This window comes from Dipodomys ordii, unplaced genomic scaffold (assembly GCF_000151885.1).
Source record: "Dipodomys ordii isolate 6190 unplaced genomic scaffold, Dord_2.0 Scaffold53, whole genome shotgun sequence".
Taxonomy (NCBI): Eukaryota; Metazoa; Chordata; class Mammalia; order Rodentia; family Heteromyidae; genus Dipodomys; species Dipodomys ordii.
This window is the reverse complement of record NW_012267269.1, coordinates 6610429-6622400: the sequence shown is the minus strand read 5'-3', so window position 1 is coordinate 6622400 and position 11972 is coordinate 6610429. Positions and strand designations below refer to the sequence as shown.

At 36.4% G+C, this 11972-nt stretch overlaps 2 protein-coding genes and 1 long non-coding RNA gene across 5 annotated transcripts in view; 2 read left to right on the top strand and 1 right to left on the bottom strand.

Moving 5' to 3' along the window:
* Hacd4 (3-hydroxyacyl-CoA dehydratase 4) overlaps positions 1-699 on the top strand; it is a 27292-nt gene extending 26593 nt beyond the window's left edge. For both annotated transcript variants that reach the window (XM_013020779.1, XM_013020778.1), the window contains one exon: positions 364-699. In XM_013020779.1, coding sequence (XP_012876233.1) covers positions 364-455 — 92 coding nt within the window. In that variant the 3' untranslated portion in view covers positions 456-699. The remainder of the gene's footprint in view (positions 1-363) is intronic.
* Positions 700-3604: 2905 nt separating this feature from the next.
* The window catches only part of Focad (focadhesin), a 274302-nt gene continuing 265934 nt past the window's right edge, over positions 3605-11972 (bottom strand). For both annotated transcript variants that reach the window (XM_013020828.1, XM_013020829.1), the window contains 5 exons: positions 11332-11509; positions 9715-9812; positions 7402-7653; positions 5428-5503; positions 3605-3987 (listed from right to left, as the gene is read on the bottom strand). In XM_013020828.1, the coding sequence (XP_012876282.1) occupies positions 3914-3987; positions 5428-5503; positions 7402-7653; positions 9715-9812; positions 11332-11509 (678 nt within the window). In that variant the 3' untranslated portion in view covers positions 3605-3913. The remainder of the gene's footprint in view (positions 3988-5427; positions 5504-7401; positions 7654-9714; positions 9813-11331; positions 11510-11972) is intronic.
* Positions 3978-4338, top strand: LOC105989025. Its single transcript, XR_001175234.1, has 2 exons — positions 3978-4082; positions 4117-4338. It is a non-coding gene; the product is annotated as an uncharacterized LOC105989025 (long non-coding RNA).

The following is an 11972-nucleotide window of genomic DNA, read 5'->3' as shown; positions in this document are numbered from 1 at the left end:
ACAAAGGAGGAGGCTGCAATGCTTGGTAACAAATGTATGCATTATCCTGCCCATGTAATTGTAACCCCTCTGTACAGTATGTTCACAAATAAAATAAAAGAATAAAAACCAAGTGTGAAACGTTAGAGGTGGTGAAGCAGTTACCTCAAAGAAACCAAAGAATTCCTATATTAAGCTTAGGATAAACGAGTTTGATTTACTTCCCTTTCTGGATACAATCTGGTCAGTTCTTTGGGTCTCTCTTGTCACTGTCCCATCTTTAGAATTCTGGCAGCACTCTGACTACTTTATAGAATTATTTTCCCCCCAGGGATATGCTTAACTCAACCTTACTTATTGTTGCCACTTTCTTCTCCACTTTAGGTATGTATTTTACCTACAATCATCTTTACTCAGAAAGAAGAGATATCCTTAGAGTCTTTTCCATTAAAAAGAAGATACGATACACAGCATAGTTATGTGACAGAAGAAAGGAGATTTGTGGATTCAGCTGCAACAAATGCATCTTTGGAAATACTGTGGTGGCAAAATATCTAGTACTTGACAAAAAGTGATGGCATGGGTTAATTGTACGTATCACCTAATCCCCTTAACCAGTATGGCAGCAGTCAAGTCTCTCATCATATTTTCAAAACATTCTGTATAATGTTCATCACCTAAGCTGTGGATTTTCTACAAGTTACACTTACATTGTGTGAAGTTTGATTATTTTTCCTGTAAGGTCAATGAGAAATAGAATATACTGGAATAAATTTAATTAAATTGAGAAGCAAAACTTGAACAACCAAGTGGCATGAATTGCATTTTACTAGTGAGCTTCCAGACTGAGAGATAGGAGGGTAGCATTTTAGAATATATTCTCCAGTTGTCCATAATATCATATTTTATAAATTGTCTTTATACCCCAAGCTAATAATAACATTAAAGATTAAATATACTTAGAAAATTCAACAGCTTTCCAAGCCCTAGGTCTAAAGTTGCTAAATAACAAAACCATGTGGCTTAAACAGAAATTTATTTCATAAAGTTCTGGAGGCTGGAAATTCCAAAATCAATTCTATTCCTTTTCATTTGCAGAGTGAAAGATCATCTCTCATGCTTCTTCTTAACAATGGCACCAGCCAATCCCACTCATGATATTGGGATTTAATTACCTCCCAAAGTCTCTCTTGCCAAATATATTACATTGATGGAGTAGGTCTTAACACATGAATTTAGGGGAAAGCTAGGCATCAGTGACTTACCCGCCTGTCATCCTAGCTGCTCAGGAGGCTGAGATCTGAGGAATGAAGTTCAAACCCAGCCCAGGTAGGAAAGTCTGTAAGACTCGTATTTCCAATTAATCACCAAAAAAAAAGCCAGAAGTAGAGCTGTGGCTCAAGGAACAGAGCACTAGCCTTGAACAAAAAAGCTCAAAGTCAGAGCCCAAGTCCTGAGTATAAGCCCCAGGACCAGTACAAAAAAAAAATGGGAGGAGGAAGACACATATTCAGCTTTTAGGACTATCGGCTCCACAAAGTTAATATTCTTTTCATGGGTAAAATATGTGTATTCTAGACCCTCCACACCCCCACCTCTGCAAAGTCAGAACTTGTTCTTGTATCAACTAAAATATTTGAAGCTTCATCTATGTATCATTTATATCCCAAATAGCTGAGAGTCCATCATCACGAGATGGAATTCTTTCCTCGCTGTGTGTTAAATCAAATATGCTATGTGCTTCCAAATACCATGGTTAAGATAAACATAAGGCAGCTATTGACATTTCAAAAGGGAACAACAGTTCTCTAGCACATCCCAAAACGTCAGTGCAAAGTCCTTAAGATCTTAAGGCTCAGGAACAGCAGAATTCGCCAAGTCAGAGTTCTTGTCCCCATGTCTGTTCAGAGAGGTCAGGCCTAGTAACTTTGAATGGACCATCCTATGGTTCCAGTCAGAGCATTTGGCCTTTTGAAACCAAGGAGCTAAATGCCTCTTTTGCAGGAACTTATATTTGAATCACCATTAGGATCATTCTTCCTTGTCTTTGAAGAATAGTAAAGCTTTACACCCAAATAACTCAGGGCCCCATTCTGTAAAATCTGTTCCCTTCATTCTTTTCATCTCAAATTAGCAGTGTTCTTAATGGAGCAACAATTAGACCTGCAGTTCACATTGTAATATCCATATTGAATTGTCTGTTCACTACACTTCTTTTCAGGACATGATTTCACTTTTTTTTTTTTTTTAAGTATTCGCAGGCTGAAAATTTTCCAAACATTTCTGTTCTGGTTCTTGCTTTTGGTTAAAATATTCTGTCTTCTATATTGTTCTTCTTCTTATATTTTACTCCTCCAATATGAGTTAACTCCTCCAACACTTTGCTTAGAGATCTCAGCTACATATCCAGTTTTATTACCCAAGACTTTCGCTTTCCATATAATGCTAAATGATAGACACAATTCAGCCAAGTTGTTTATCATTTTCTAATAGACATCCTTTCAGTCTTCAAGAACATTTCCCTACTTCTATCTGAGATGTCATCAGGATAATCTTAACTATCCTTATTATTTATACCACTGCTTATGATTATTATATAGTTCCTAAAAAGCAGAAGCTTCCTCTCTATCTCCTCTTCTTTCTCATCTCTTAAAAAATTGCTAAAAGTTAATACTGGCATTTCCTACCATGTATCTCAGAACTCTAACAACTTCTATAAGCTGCTTCTACATTTTTTTATTGGTTATAGCAGTACCTCATATATTGTTGTCAATGGCGCTCTTAGCTTGGACTCTTACAAAACATATTGTAAACTGAATGAGTCAGACAACAGAAATAGGTTTTTCACAATTTCTAGGGGCTCAGGAAAAAACAGATGTGAGGATCCATGTAACTTTTTAGTTCTTGGTGAAGTTCCAAGATAACAACTGAGTCTCCTTTGTGCTCTGCACATAAGATGCCTTCTTGCTATATCCTCACATGATGGAAAAGAAATCATCTCTCCCAAGTCTCTTCTAATAAATTCCCTAATCCCATTCATGAGGGTACCACCCTCATACTTACTTCCCAAAAGCCAGATATCCACATACTATCACTTCAAGAGAAGCTAGCTTCTAGCAATTAACTGCAAAAAAATTTTAGATAACAACCTCTTAGTTACCATGGAACCATTATATTGCAAATAAAACACAAGAAGTTTTTAGATATTTACATGGATCTTCACATCTGTTCCAAATGTACACTTTTCAAATCAAGAGTGAGTGTGTTTGGATACTTCTGAGAGACATAACACAGCTTTAACTCCACATATTAATTTGTTAGTATATCCCCACAAGCTATTTATCTTGGCAACTTATATTTTCAAAAACTAACAGAAAAGGGCTTGTAAGGGAAATTTCCTTTTGTATATAGTTAGGAACATCTGGCCTCAAACAGTAGAGACTTCTAATTTTGCAGACCAAATGGAAATATCTTGAGGGAATAATTTCTTACCTGAAGTTATACGGGCAACCAAGTGGAAGGGACATTATTATTGGGATATACATAAGATTACTGTCACCATTACAATTTGTTTTGTAAGCAAACTCATCTCCAACACTATTAAAGCAAATAAAAGTCACATGCACAAAGTTTACAAGATAATTTTACTAGAGTTTAAGTAAGAGAAGTTTCCACAAAGATCATCCTCATATTGAACTCTGGCCAAATCAGCAATATTCATGCTCCTATTTCAGTCTCACGTGGCCTGGGTACCAAAGGAATTCACGTCCTCCTGGCCAAGCATGTGTCAAGCTGTCAGTAATATGGCCACCTTCTCATGATCCTTAACTGTAAGGATCAATGTGTCACCAATCTCAGATGTGAATTCTGAAAAATGTCTATTTCTTTGGTTTGCTGCATTAACTGAAAATGCTGTTGACTACTGTAAAACTGTTTACCATCCATATGCTCTGGACCACACGGCTTTCTTCTTAAACTCTGGGAGAACTCTTAAGGATAGCAGGGTGGCTAAGGAGACAAAAAGAGAGAGAGAGAGAACACTTGCATTTGGTATAGCTCCACTTGAAAAGGTCATTTTGATCAAAAAGGTATCAAGAGCAGAGGTTGGCTTTTTCTCAGCTTATCTTCAAGATTAAGAATTCCCATCAAGTCTTGGCAAATTGTTAAGGCAGTAAACCATTTTAAAGGTTGAGGGAAAGTTTTTTAGTTACTGTATATTCAGTTGATAATGAAATTTACAAAGATGACTTGGAAACTGATTTCTGAGAAGCTTAATGATGTTCCTTTTCTTGATGTGAGTGCTAATTACATGTGTGTTCTTTATAAAAAATCTACTTCATATAAAATTTACTTAATTTATTCTTCATAAGTGTTATCTCCATTAGGTGCTTACTTAATGCTAAAAATATAAAACCCACAATCATATGAAAGTTGAGCTCTTATGCTCAAAAGAATAGTTATGACTGTAGTAAATTATATTTGGACATGTACACATCAATTGTTTCTGCTCTGTCACGAGTCTCTTGGGGATCAATTTAAAGAAGACAAATTCTGAGTAATTCTTATTATATATCTTATTTTATTATTATATGTAATTATATATTATATATAATATACATTATATATTCTTATTTTATTATATATAATTATATGTTATATGTAATATATACATTATTATCTATGTATCTTATATATTATTTTGCAATATTACTACAAATATATGTACAATATAGGAATGTGAAGGAATGTATATAAACCAGGTTACACAACTATGGTGACTATAATAGTAAGCTCATGAAAATATAATCAAATGAATACATGCTTCATTGGACTGGTTAACACTTTGGTTTCAGTTATTAACTTTGTATCATAGAAACCAATGGTATTATGGGTCCAGGACTATTAAAAATTACTTCAAACTCTCACAGACAAATGAACAGAGTCAGCAAGTCTCTGGAGATGGATCAATTAAAAATATATCAGATCACAGTCTAGATTTTTAGTGAAGTTCTATTAGAATCATGTGGGCCACTATTTCAACATCCACAGGTTTCCTTTGGGGTTGGAAGAAGGATCACAACTCACAAATTCTTGTTTGGCAAATAGAAAGCCCAGATAAATTATCACAGAAGAGACCAACAGATATGACATAGTCAGTGCAATATCCAAGCTGTCAGCAGCAGCTACTGGCTCCAAATCCCCAAGTCCCAAGACACAGATGAAAGTACAAGCTGAAAGTTAGATTTATCTAAAAGTTAAATTTACAAGTACTGGAACATTTTTAGAATCCAGTTTCTGGCTCAAAATGCTACATTAGTGATCACACCCGATTATTGAGGTACACAAAGAAGAGATTTTTCATAAACCAATATCATAATATGCTGTTCTGTATACTAGACAAGAGATGATGCTTTTCATCTACATGGATATAATCTTGAAGTGTAATACCTTTCAAAAGATCCTTGGACTTTGCTGAGAGGGCTTCTTTAGGACTTTCTATGATGCTGAATAGCCAGTCAATGAACTAGAATGAAAAAGAACAGTGTCAGTGAACAGAATGCTATTATCACCATGAGATCAGTCAGTCCCCCAGGCCAGCACACTTGAGGGAAAGTGCAATATGTAGGCAACTCTTGGCTAGGCTGAAGGAGTAGAAATGAGACATGGACCAAGAACAAAATATGGGTTTTAGACAGAGTGTTTAAGACCATAAGATATGGAGGCCATCAACATTATCTGCTATCATTCAGAGAAGCCCAGATCTGCTAATAACTACCCAAGTCTATTCCCAGGGTCAGGAGTTGAGCCCAGCTACTCCTGGCTGCAAAGTGATGTGCTTTCTTTGCATCATGTTCATTTCCACTATTTCTATATGCATTTTGCCCTGTATGCATTAGGCTGGCACCAAACAGAAACCTATCAGATATAAGCTCTTATTACTGAAATGAAATCTATTTCTGTAAATGAGAACACGTTGTGCCCAAATTAATATGAAAAGAAGGAAGTTCAAATACAAGAGAAAGAGCATAAAATATTGTCAGTAAAGCCAAGCATGTTAACTGTGAATAAATCCTAAAAATGAGATAAAAGCTCATAGTACTCATGAGTTTGAATGATTTCCCAGGATGCAGCCCAAATTGTTTTCAAATTAGATACAGGATAATGTCATTGATGACTAAATGTTACTAATCTTTCACTACAGATTTCAACTTCAGATATGTGAAGCTGGATTAAGGAAAGAAAAAGAAAATTCTAACTCCTGCTTTAATTCAATTTTTCTCTTGTATTTCTTTCCTTTTCTCAATTTGGTTTTTATAATATTCTAACAGAAGCAAATAAACCAAGCATCCGAATATATAATCAAAGCAAGATGTCTGCCCTGTAGTCCAAAGTGAACACTGTCTTGATCCAGAAATAACAAAATGGGAGACCACATGTAAATTTATTTTGATTAAAAATAGAACATAAAGTAAAAAAGTTAAGAAAGTACTACGAATGCTTATCTGATCTAAGGGGAAACAACATTTTAGTTGAGGAACTTAGGAGAATTATGCATAAACAAACTCTGGGTTCACTGCTCAGAAATGTTTTAAAAGATTAATGTTCAGATTTCAAATATAAGCAACAAAGTTAGTTGTAAGCTTTTAACTTCATATAAAATCCAGTTTTGATTAAATGAGATTCAAAAAAAGAATCTTCCAACCAACTATATTAATGATCAGTCAAGGACAGGGAGCACAGAATTTTCACATGTTCTGCCAACAGATCAGGGACTTTGGTATTTAAAACCAAAAGGTGAATCCTACAACTTGGGTGTTTCTCAGAGAAGGGGTGATAGCAAAACTATATTTGACATCTCCCTCAGGCCAAGGTCATGACAGTACTTGCAGTGAGTGTGTAGCATAGAATAAGCGATGGGCAACCTTAACTACTCTGCAAGAAAACAGATGTTCCAGCCCTACATTCCCCCTGGGAAGAGTCCCCTGAGTCAGCTCAGACATTACTGATCACTTCCCTTCCTTGCTCCTCACAACTGTATCCTGCTTACCTGCTTACTTACCATGCTTGAATCTTGAATGTACCTTCCTTCTTGTCCTCACTTTAAGATTCTCACCTGAAATTTACTACTCTTTCTTCTTGAAGATCAGAGTACATGTGCCTCCAAAAAAATGAATGAAAGTATAGATTTTTCTTTCCAGCCTAACCCCCAACTGTAAGCAAGTTGTTGCTATTGTGATTGCTGTTGTTCAAAATCAGCAGTTACCTGGGCTGTCTCTGCATCCTACTGAGATCTGGGGCTACATAGGGAAGCCTGTGGTGTGATTCAAGTTTTACTGAACTACCACGTCAATCCTACAGCAGGAACTTCTAGAGACAAAAGCCTGCCTGCCCACCAGCTAAGCAGGTGGCTACCAGGCTCACCTTCTGGGTCTGTTCCTTCCATGGCTCTTTCTGCAGCAGCAGCAGCATGCTATTGGGAAGGAGAGTGAGAGCCTCCTGCAGAGTGACCCTGTGCATTGGACTCCTGCCAAGGAAGCTTGATGCTGGCCCAGCTGGGCCATTCTCCTGATGCCATGGCAACCAACTGGCAGTAAGACCAAGGAGGAGTGGAGCATCATGGTCTGCCCAAGCCACCACTGCTGCAGCAAATATTAACAACAAGAAGTCCAAAGCCTACAATAAAGACAGAAGAGGTCATATGTTTTAACAATTCAAAGGAACATGTCCACATACCTGAACCCTATCATAATACAAAGTTATCTTCCCTTTCACTTACTTCTCCTTCTCTGTGTCCCCACCCCATAAGAAAACTGAACTGGACAGCAAACTTAATTTCCATACATAATGAAAACACCTTTTAGGGCAGATTTTTAGTCCTATTTTGTGAAGACAGAAGGTTCAACAGTTTTATTTTTGTTCTAACATTTTAGGAGAAACACAATTTCTGATCACACAAATATCCAAACACTCCTTTGTTTTTGGTGTTTTTAAATAATTAAAATATTAAGAGGTATATTTAATAATATTATCTGATTTTGTTTTTGAACAAGAAGTCTCAATATATTTGGAAAATCTAGAGTCCATTCAGATCATATAATAATGTAAACTCATAAAGAGTTAGACATTGATAATAAGTGTACCTCCAAGTTACTGAATTACTTTCACTAAAATACTTCTTCCTTCAATTTTAATTTTCTTGGGGGTTTTAATTTTTTGTAAAAATACAAAGCAAATTAATAAAAACTTAAGGGGTCAGAAGAGGGCAGATTATGATAGCTCAGAAAAACCCTAAAAGGTTCACAGTCTCATAAAATTTCTAATAACTAAACTTTCAAAAAATTAAAAAGACACTCTTGAAAAACTAGGCAGAATTGCAAAGAACACCCCAGTTTATGCAAATTTTACTCACTCTTGAAGCATTACTACAGAGAAAATTCTTCTATTAAAAATATGTTGGAAATGAACTTTACAACTTGGGGGAGACACTGAGGGGAAAGAAAGTAGGAGAAAGTTGAGGGAGGGGTATGACAAGAAATGTACTCACAATCTTATGTATATAACTATAACCTCTCTATACATCACCTTGACAATAAATTTTTTTAAAAAGATGAAAAAATACACAGCACCTAAATTAAGAAAAGAATGGAAAAGAGCTATTTTCATTTTATGTATTTATCTTTTTCTTTTAAAAATCACCCACTGCAAGAGGATTTTACTTTCCAGGGGTCATAGTTCATACTGCAACTGTGATGAACACTCCCCTCTAATACATGTGTGCATGAAGTACTGGCACATATACAGATAATTTGCATACATTTCAGGAATCTCCTTCACATTAGCCATTTTTAGTGCCCTATGAATTCTGTACATCATATTTAAAAAATAATCTATCAAAAATATTTCTCACAGTACAATCCTGGGTGTTTCTAAGAAGGGTAAGAATAGAAGTTTCCTTGTGGCACTAGAGAGTATTATCAGTTTTTCTCAAATATGAAAGAAGAAACTGGAAACTGATCGTTCATGCCTGCAATCCTAGCTACTCAGGAGACTGAGATCCAGAGGTTTGAAGTTTGAAGTCAATCCAGGAAGCAAAGTTCTAAAGACCTATTAAAATAACCAGCAGATAACTGACCAGAGTTGTGGTTCAAGTAAGAGAATGCCAGCTGAGTGAGCAAGCACACTGTCTTTAGCTGAAACCCCAGTGCTGGAAGGAAGCAAGGAAGGAAGCAAGGAAGGAATGAAGGAAGGAAGGAACGAAGGAAGAGGGAGAGAGGCAGGGAGGAAGAGAAAGAATAAAAAGAAAGAAAAAGAGAAAGTGAGGAAGAGAGGAAGAAAGTAGGGAGAAAAAGAAAAGCTGCAAGTAGTGTGCTACAGTTTGGGTCTTGAATATCCTTTACAAGCCCATGTGTTACAGACTTAGCCTCCAGGGTGTTACTATTGAAAGGCAGTGGAACCTTTAGGCAGAAGAACCTAATGGGAGGTCTTTGGGTCCTGTGGGTGTGCTCTTGAAGGGGGTTGTGGGACCCTGACTCCTTCATCTTCCCCTCTTTAGTGTACTGGCAATGCAGTGAGCAGCTATGCTCCCTAAAGTGTGTTCATTCTACCATGTACTGCTTCACCCCAGGCCCAAAGAAATGAGGTCCACTGGTTGTAAACTAAAACAGTGAGCCAAAGTAACCTTTATCTCTTTGTGAGCTGATTAAGGAAGCTACAAGCAACTCCTGTAGACTGTACCTCATCAAGAGCCACATTGTGAATAGATGTTGACTGGTAAGCAATATTTCGGATATAACCCATCAGTTCCAAGAGCCACTCCATTCTCTTCAACACTCCTGAAACAAAGAAGACATTTCTTACACCAATGATTTTCCTCTGGAATGTAGAAGAGCTCAGTAATGACCATCATAACTAACACAGGACACCTGGTAAGGATTCTACTAAACAATCTGAATTCTTTCTGCAATCCCTAAGAATTGTTAATGCTTGGAGAGAGTTGACACTATTCATAGCTAGAAATAATATTTTGGTCTTTATTTTCAAAAGTAAATTTATCCTTCAAATTTTCCTGTTTACTAGTGCTAAATTATATTTATTAGAATTTTTCTCAATATTAAGCACACTAGGAAAAGTCCAGCAAGCCAATTATTCAGTAATATTAAAGCTTGAGTAACTAGTTGTTACTTAAGTGTTCCCAATTTATGCCAAATGGTAAGAATAGACCTATTCCAAAGTCATAAAAAAGTAAACCAGCCACTGAGAGAACAAATGAACGCATAAATACTGATTTTTATCCTTTGTAAAAGAAAAAAATGAGGATTCTCAGCAAGGCGAAAGCTATTTAGGAAGGTTTTTAAAAACTAAGAGGAAAATGAGAATTTTATTTCAGAATTTCATATTAGAGACAAAGGCAATATTAAGTGATTAACTTACAAATATCTTTATGCTTAATTGGAAATAGCTACTAGATTTTTCAAGCACATTTTTGTTTCAAATAAAACTAAATAAAGATTCATGTTTTTAAATCACAAGTTCACTTTTCAGCATGTAGACACTAAGCAGATACAAGGAAATTGTCTCAATTGCTGAGGAAGTTGAATGGAATTTTCCAATACAGTCTTCCTGAGTAATTACTATGATGATGTTTGTCTATTTTCCATCAAAGCCATAAGGACAACTTACCTAGGATCCCAATGGCTTCCCTGCCACATCTGACCCATAAAGCCAGGGGCCACTCAGAATCTGGATTCAGTGTTGAAAAATAATAAGCACTGGTAAAAAAGATCAATCGGGCCATAGCGGAACTGTGCTTTCAGGTGACTATTAAAGTGTAATGTCTAAAATGGTCTAAAAGTTGTACCTTGTGACTGATTAACTTGAGGCTTGAAAATTAGCATGGCCAGGTTTTAGTATTTTTACTCAAGAAGTTTTCTACAGAATAACTATTTGATTTTTTTCTGTTTGCTTATTAAATAAACACACACACACACACACACACACACACACACCATTTAATTGGGAATGAGGTATTTTAGGCAGTATCAAACTACACCTTGTGTGTTTGAGAAACTAAGTTAAACTGACAAGAGCAACCTGGTGTGCTTATTTGTATCCTTGAAGGACTAGAGAGCTAAGTACAACATACAAACCCTCAACAGGATTTATTTCTATATCCAAGAAGTGAATGTTATGAGCTATAGCTGCTCATTTTTGCCTAAGGCATTCTTTGTTCCTGGTTAGAAGTCAGAAAAGCACTGAACTAACTTTTAAACTAGCTGAGAAGACAACTGCAAGTTAAAAGGGCCAGCAGGCAGATCTTTTTCTGTCCTTGTGGTTTACCCCAGCTGGCCTCACCTGTGTTGGCATGGCTCACAATCCGTGCATGGTACAAGCTATGCAGAACCATCCAGGCAAGTATTTCTCTGTTGTGGTGCTGCACAGTGACACTGAGCATATCAGTTAGACTCATCAAGGGGAATCGTCCTTGAGAAACCAAGTACAGCTTGATGAAGGCAGCCTTTTCCACATTATTCTGCAAAAAAGAAATTGTTCATCCATTATGAAATGGAGTAGCTACAAAGCCTCCAGGTAAGGGCAAAACAAAAAGGATGAGCCTGATGGTATTGTTCCACATGCTAATGCTATTCCTTTCCTGCAGCAGAGACCTATCTGCATGTCTGCTATATTAAAATGCACACACAGTAGAGGGTCCAAATGTCACCTACTGTTTCTTCAAGAAAATCATGAATGAGTTTGGAGGTTAACAGGTTCATATGCACAGATAATAATAAGAGGATAACTATTCTAATACAGTACTTGTCATAGGTCAAACACCATTCTAAGTACTTAACATGTATCAGTTCAGCAGCTTTCAAAATGTGATTGCACAGACCTCTGGAAATCCCAAGGCTACTGAAGAAGTTCTACAAGGTCAAACATTTTTTTTTAATGACTGCACCAAAGTATACTAGTGTTCATTGTATTATTCATTGCCA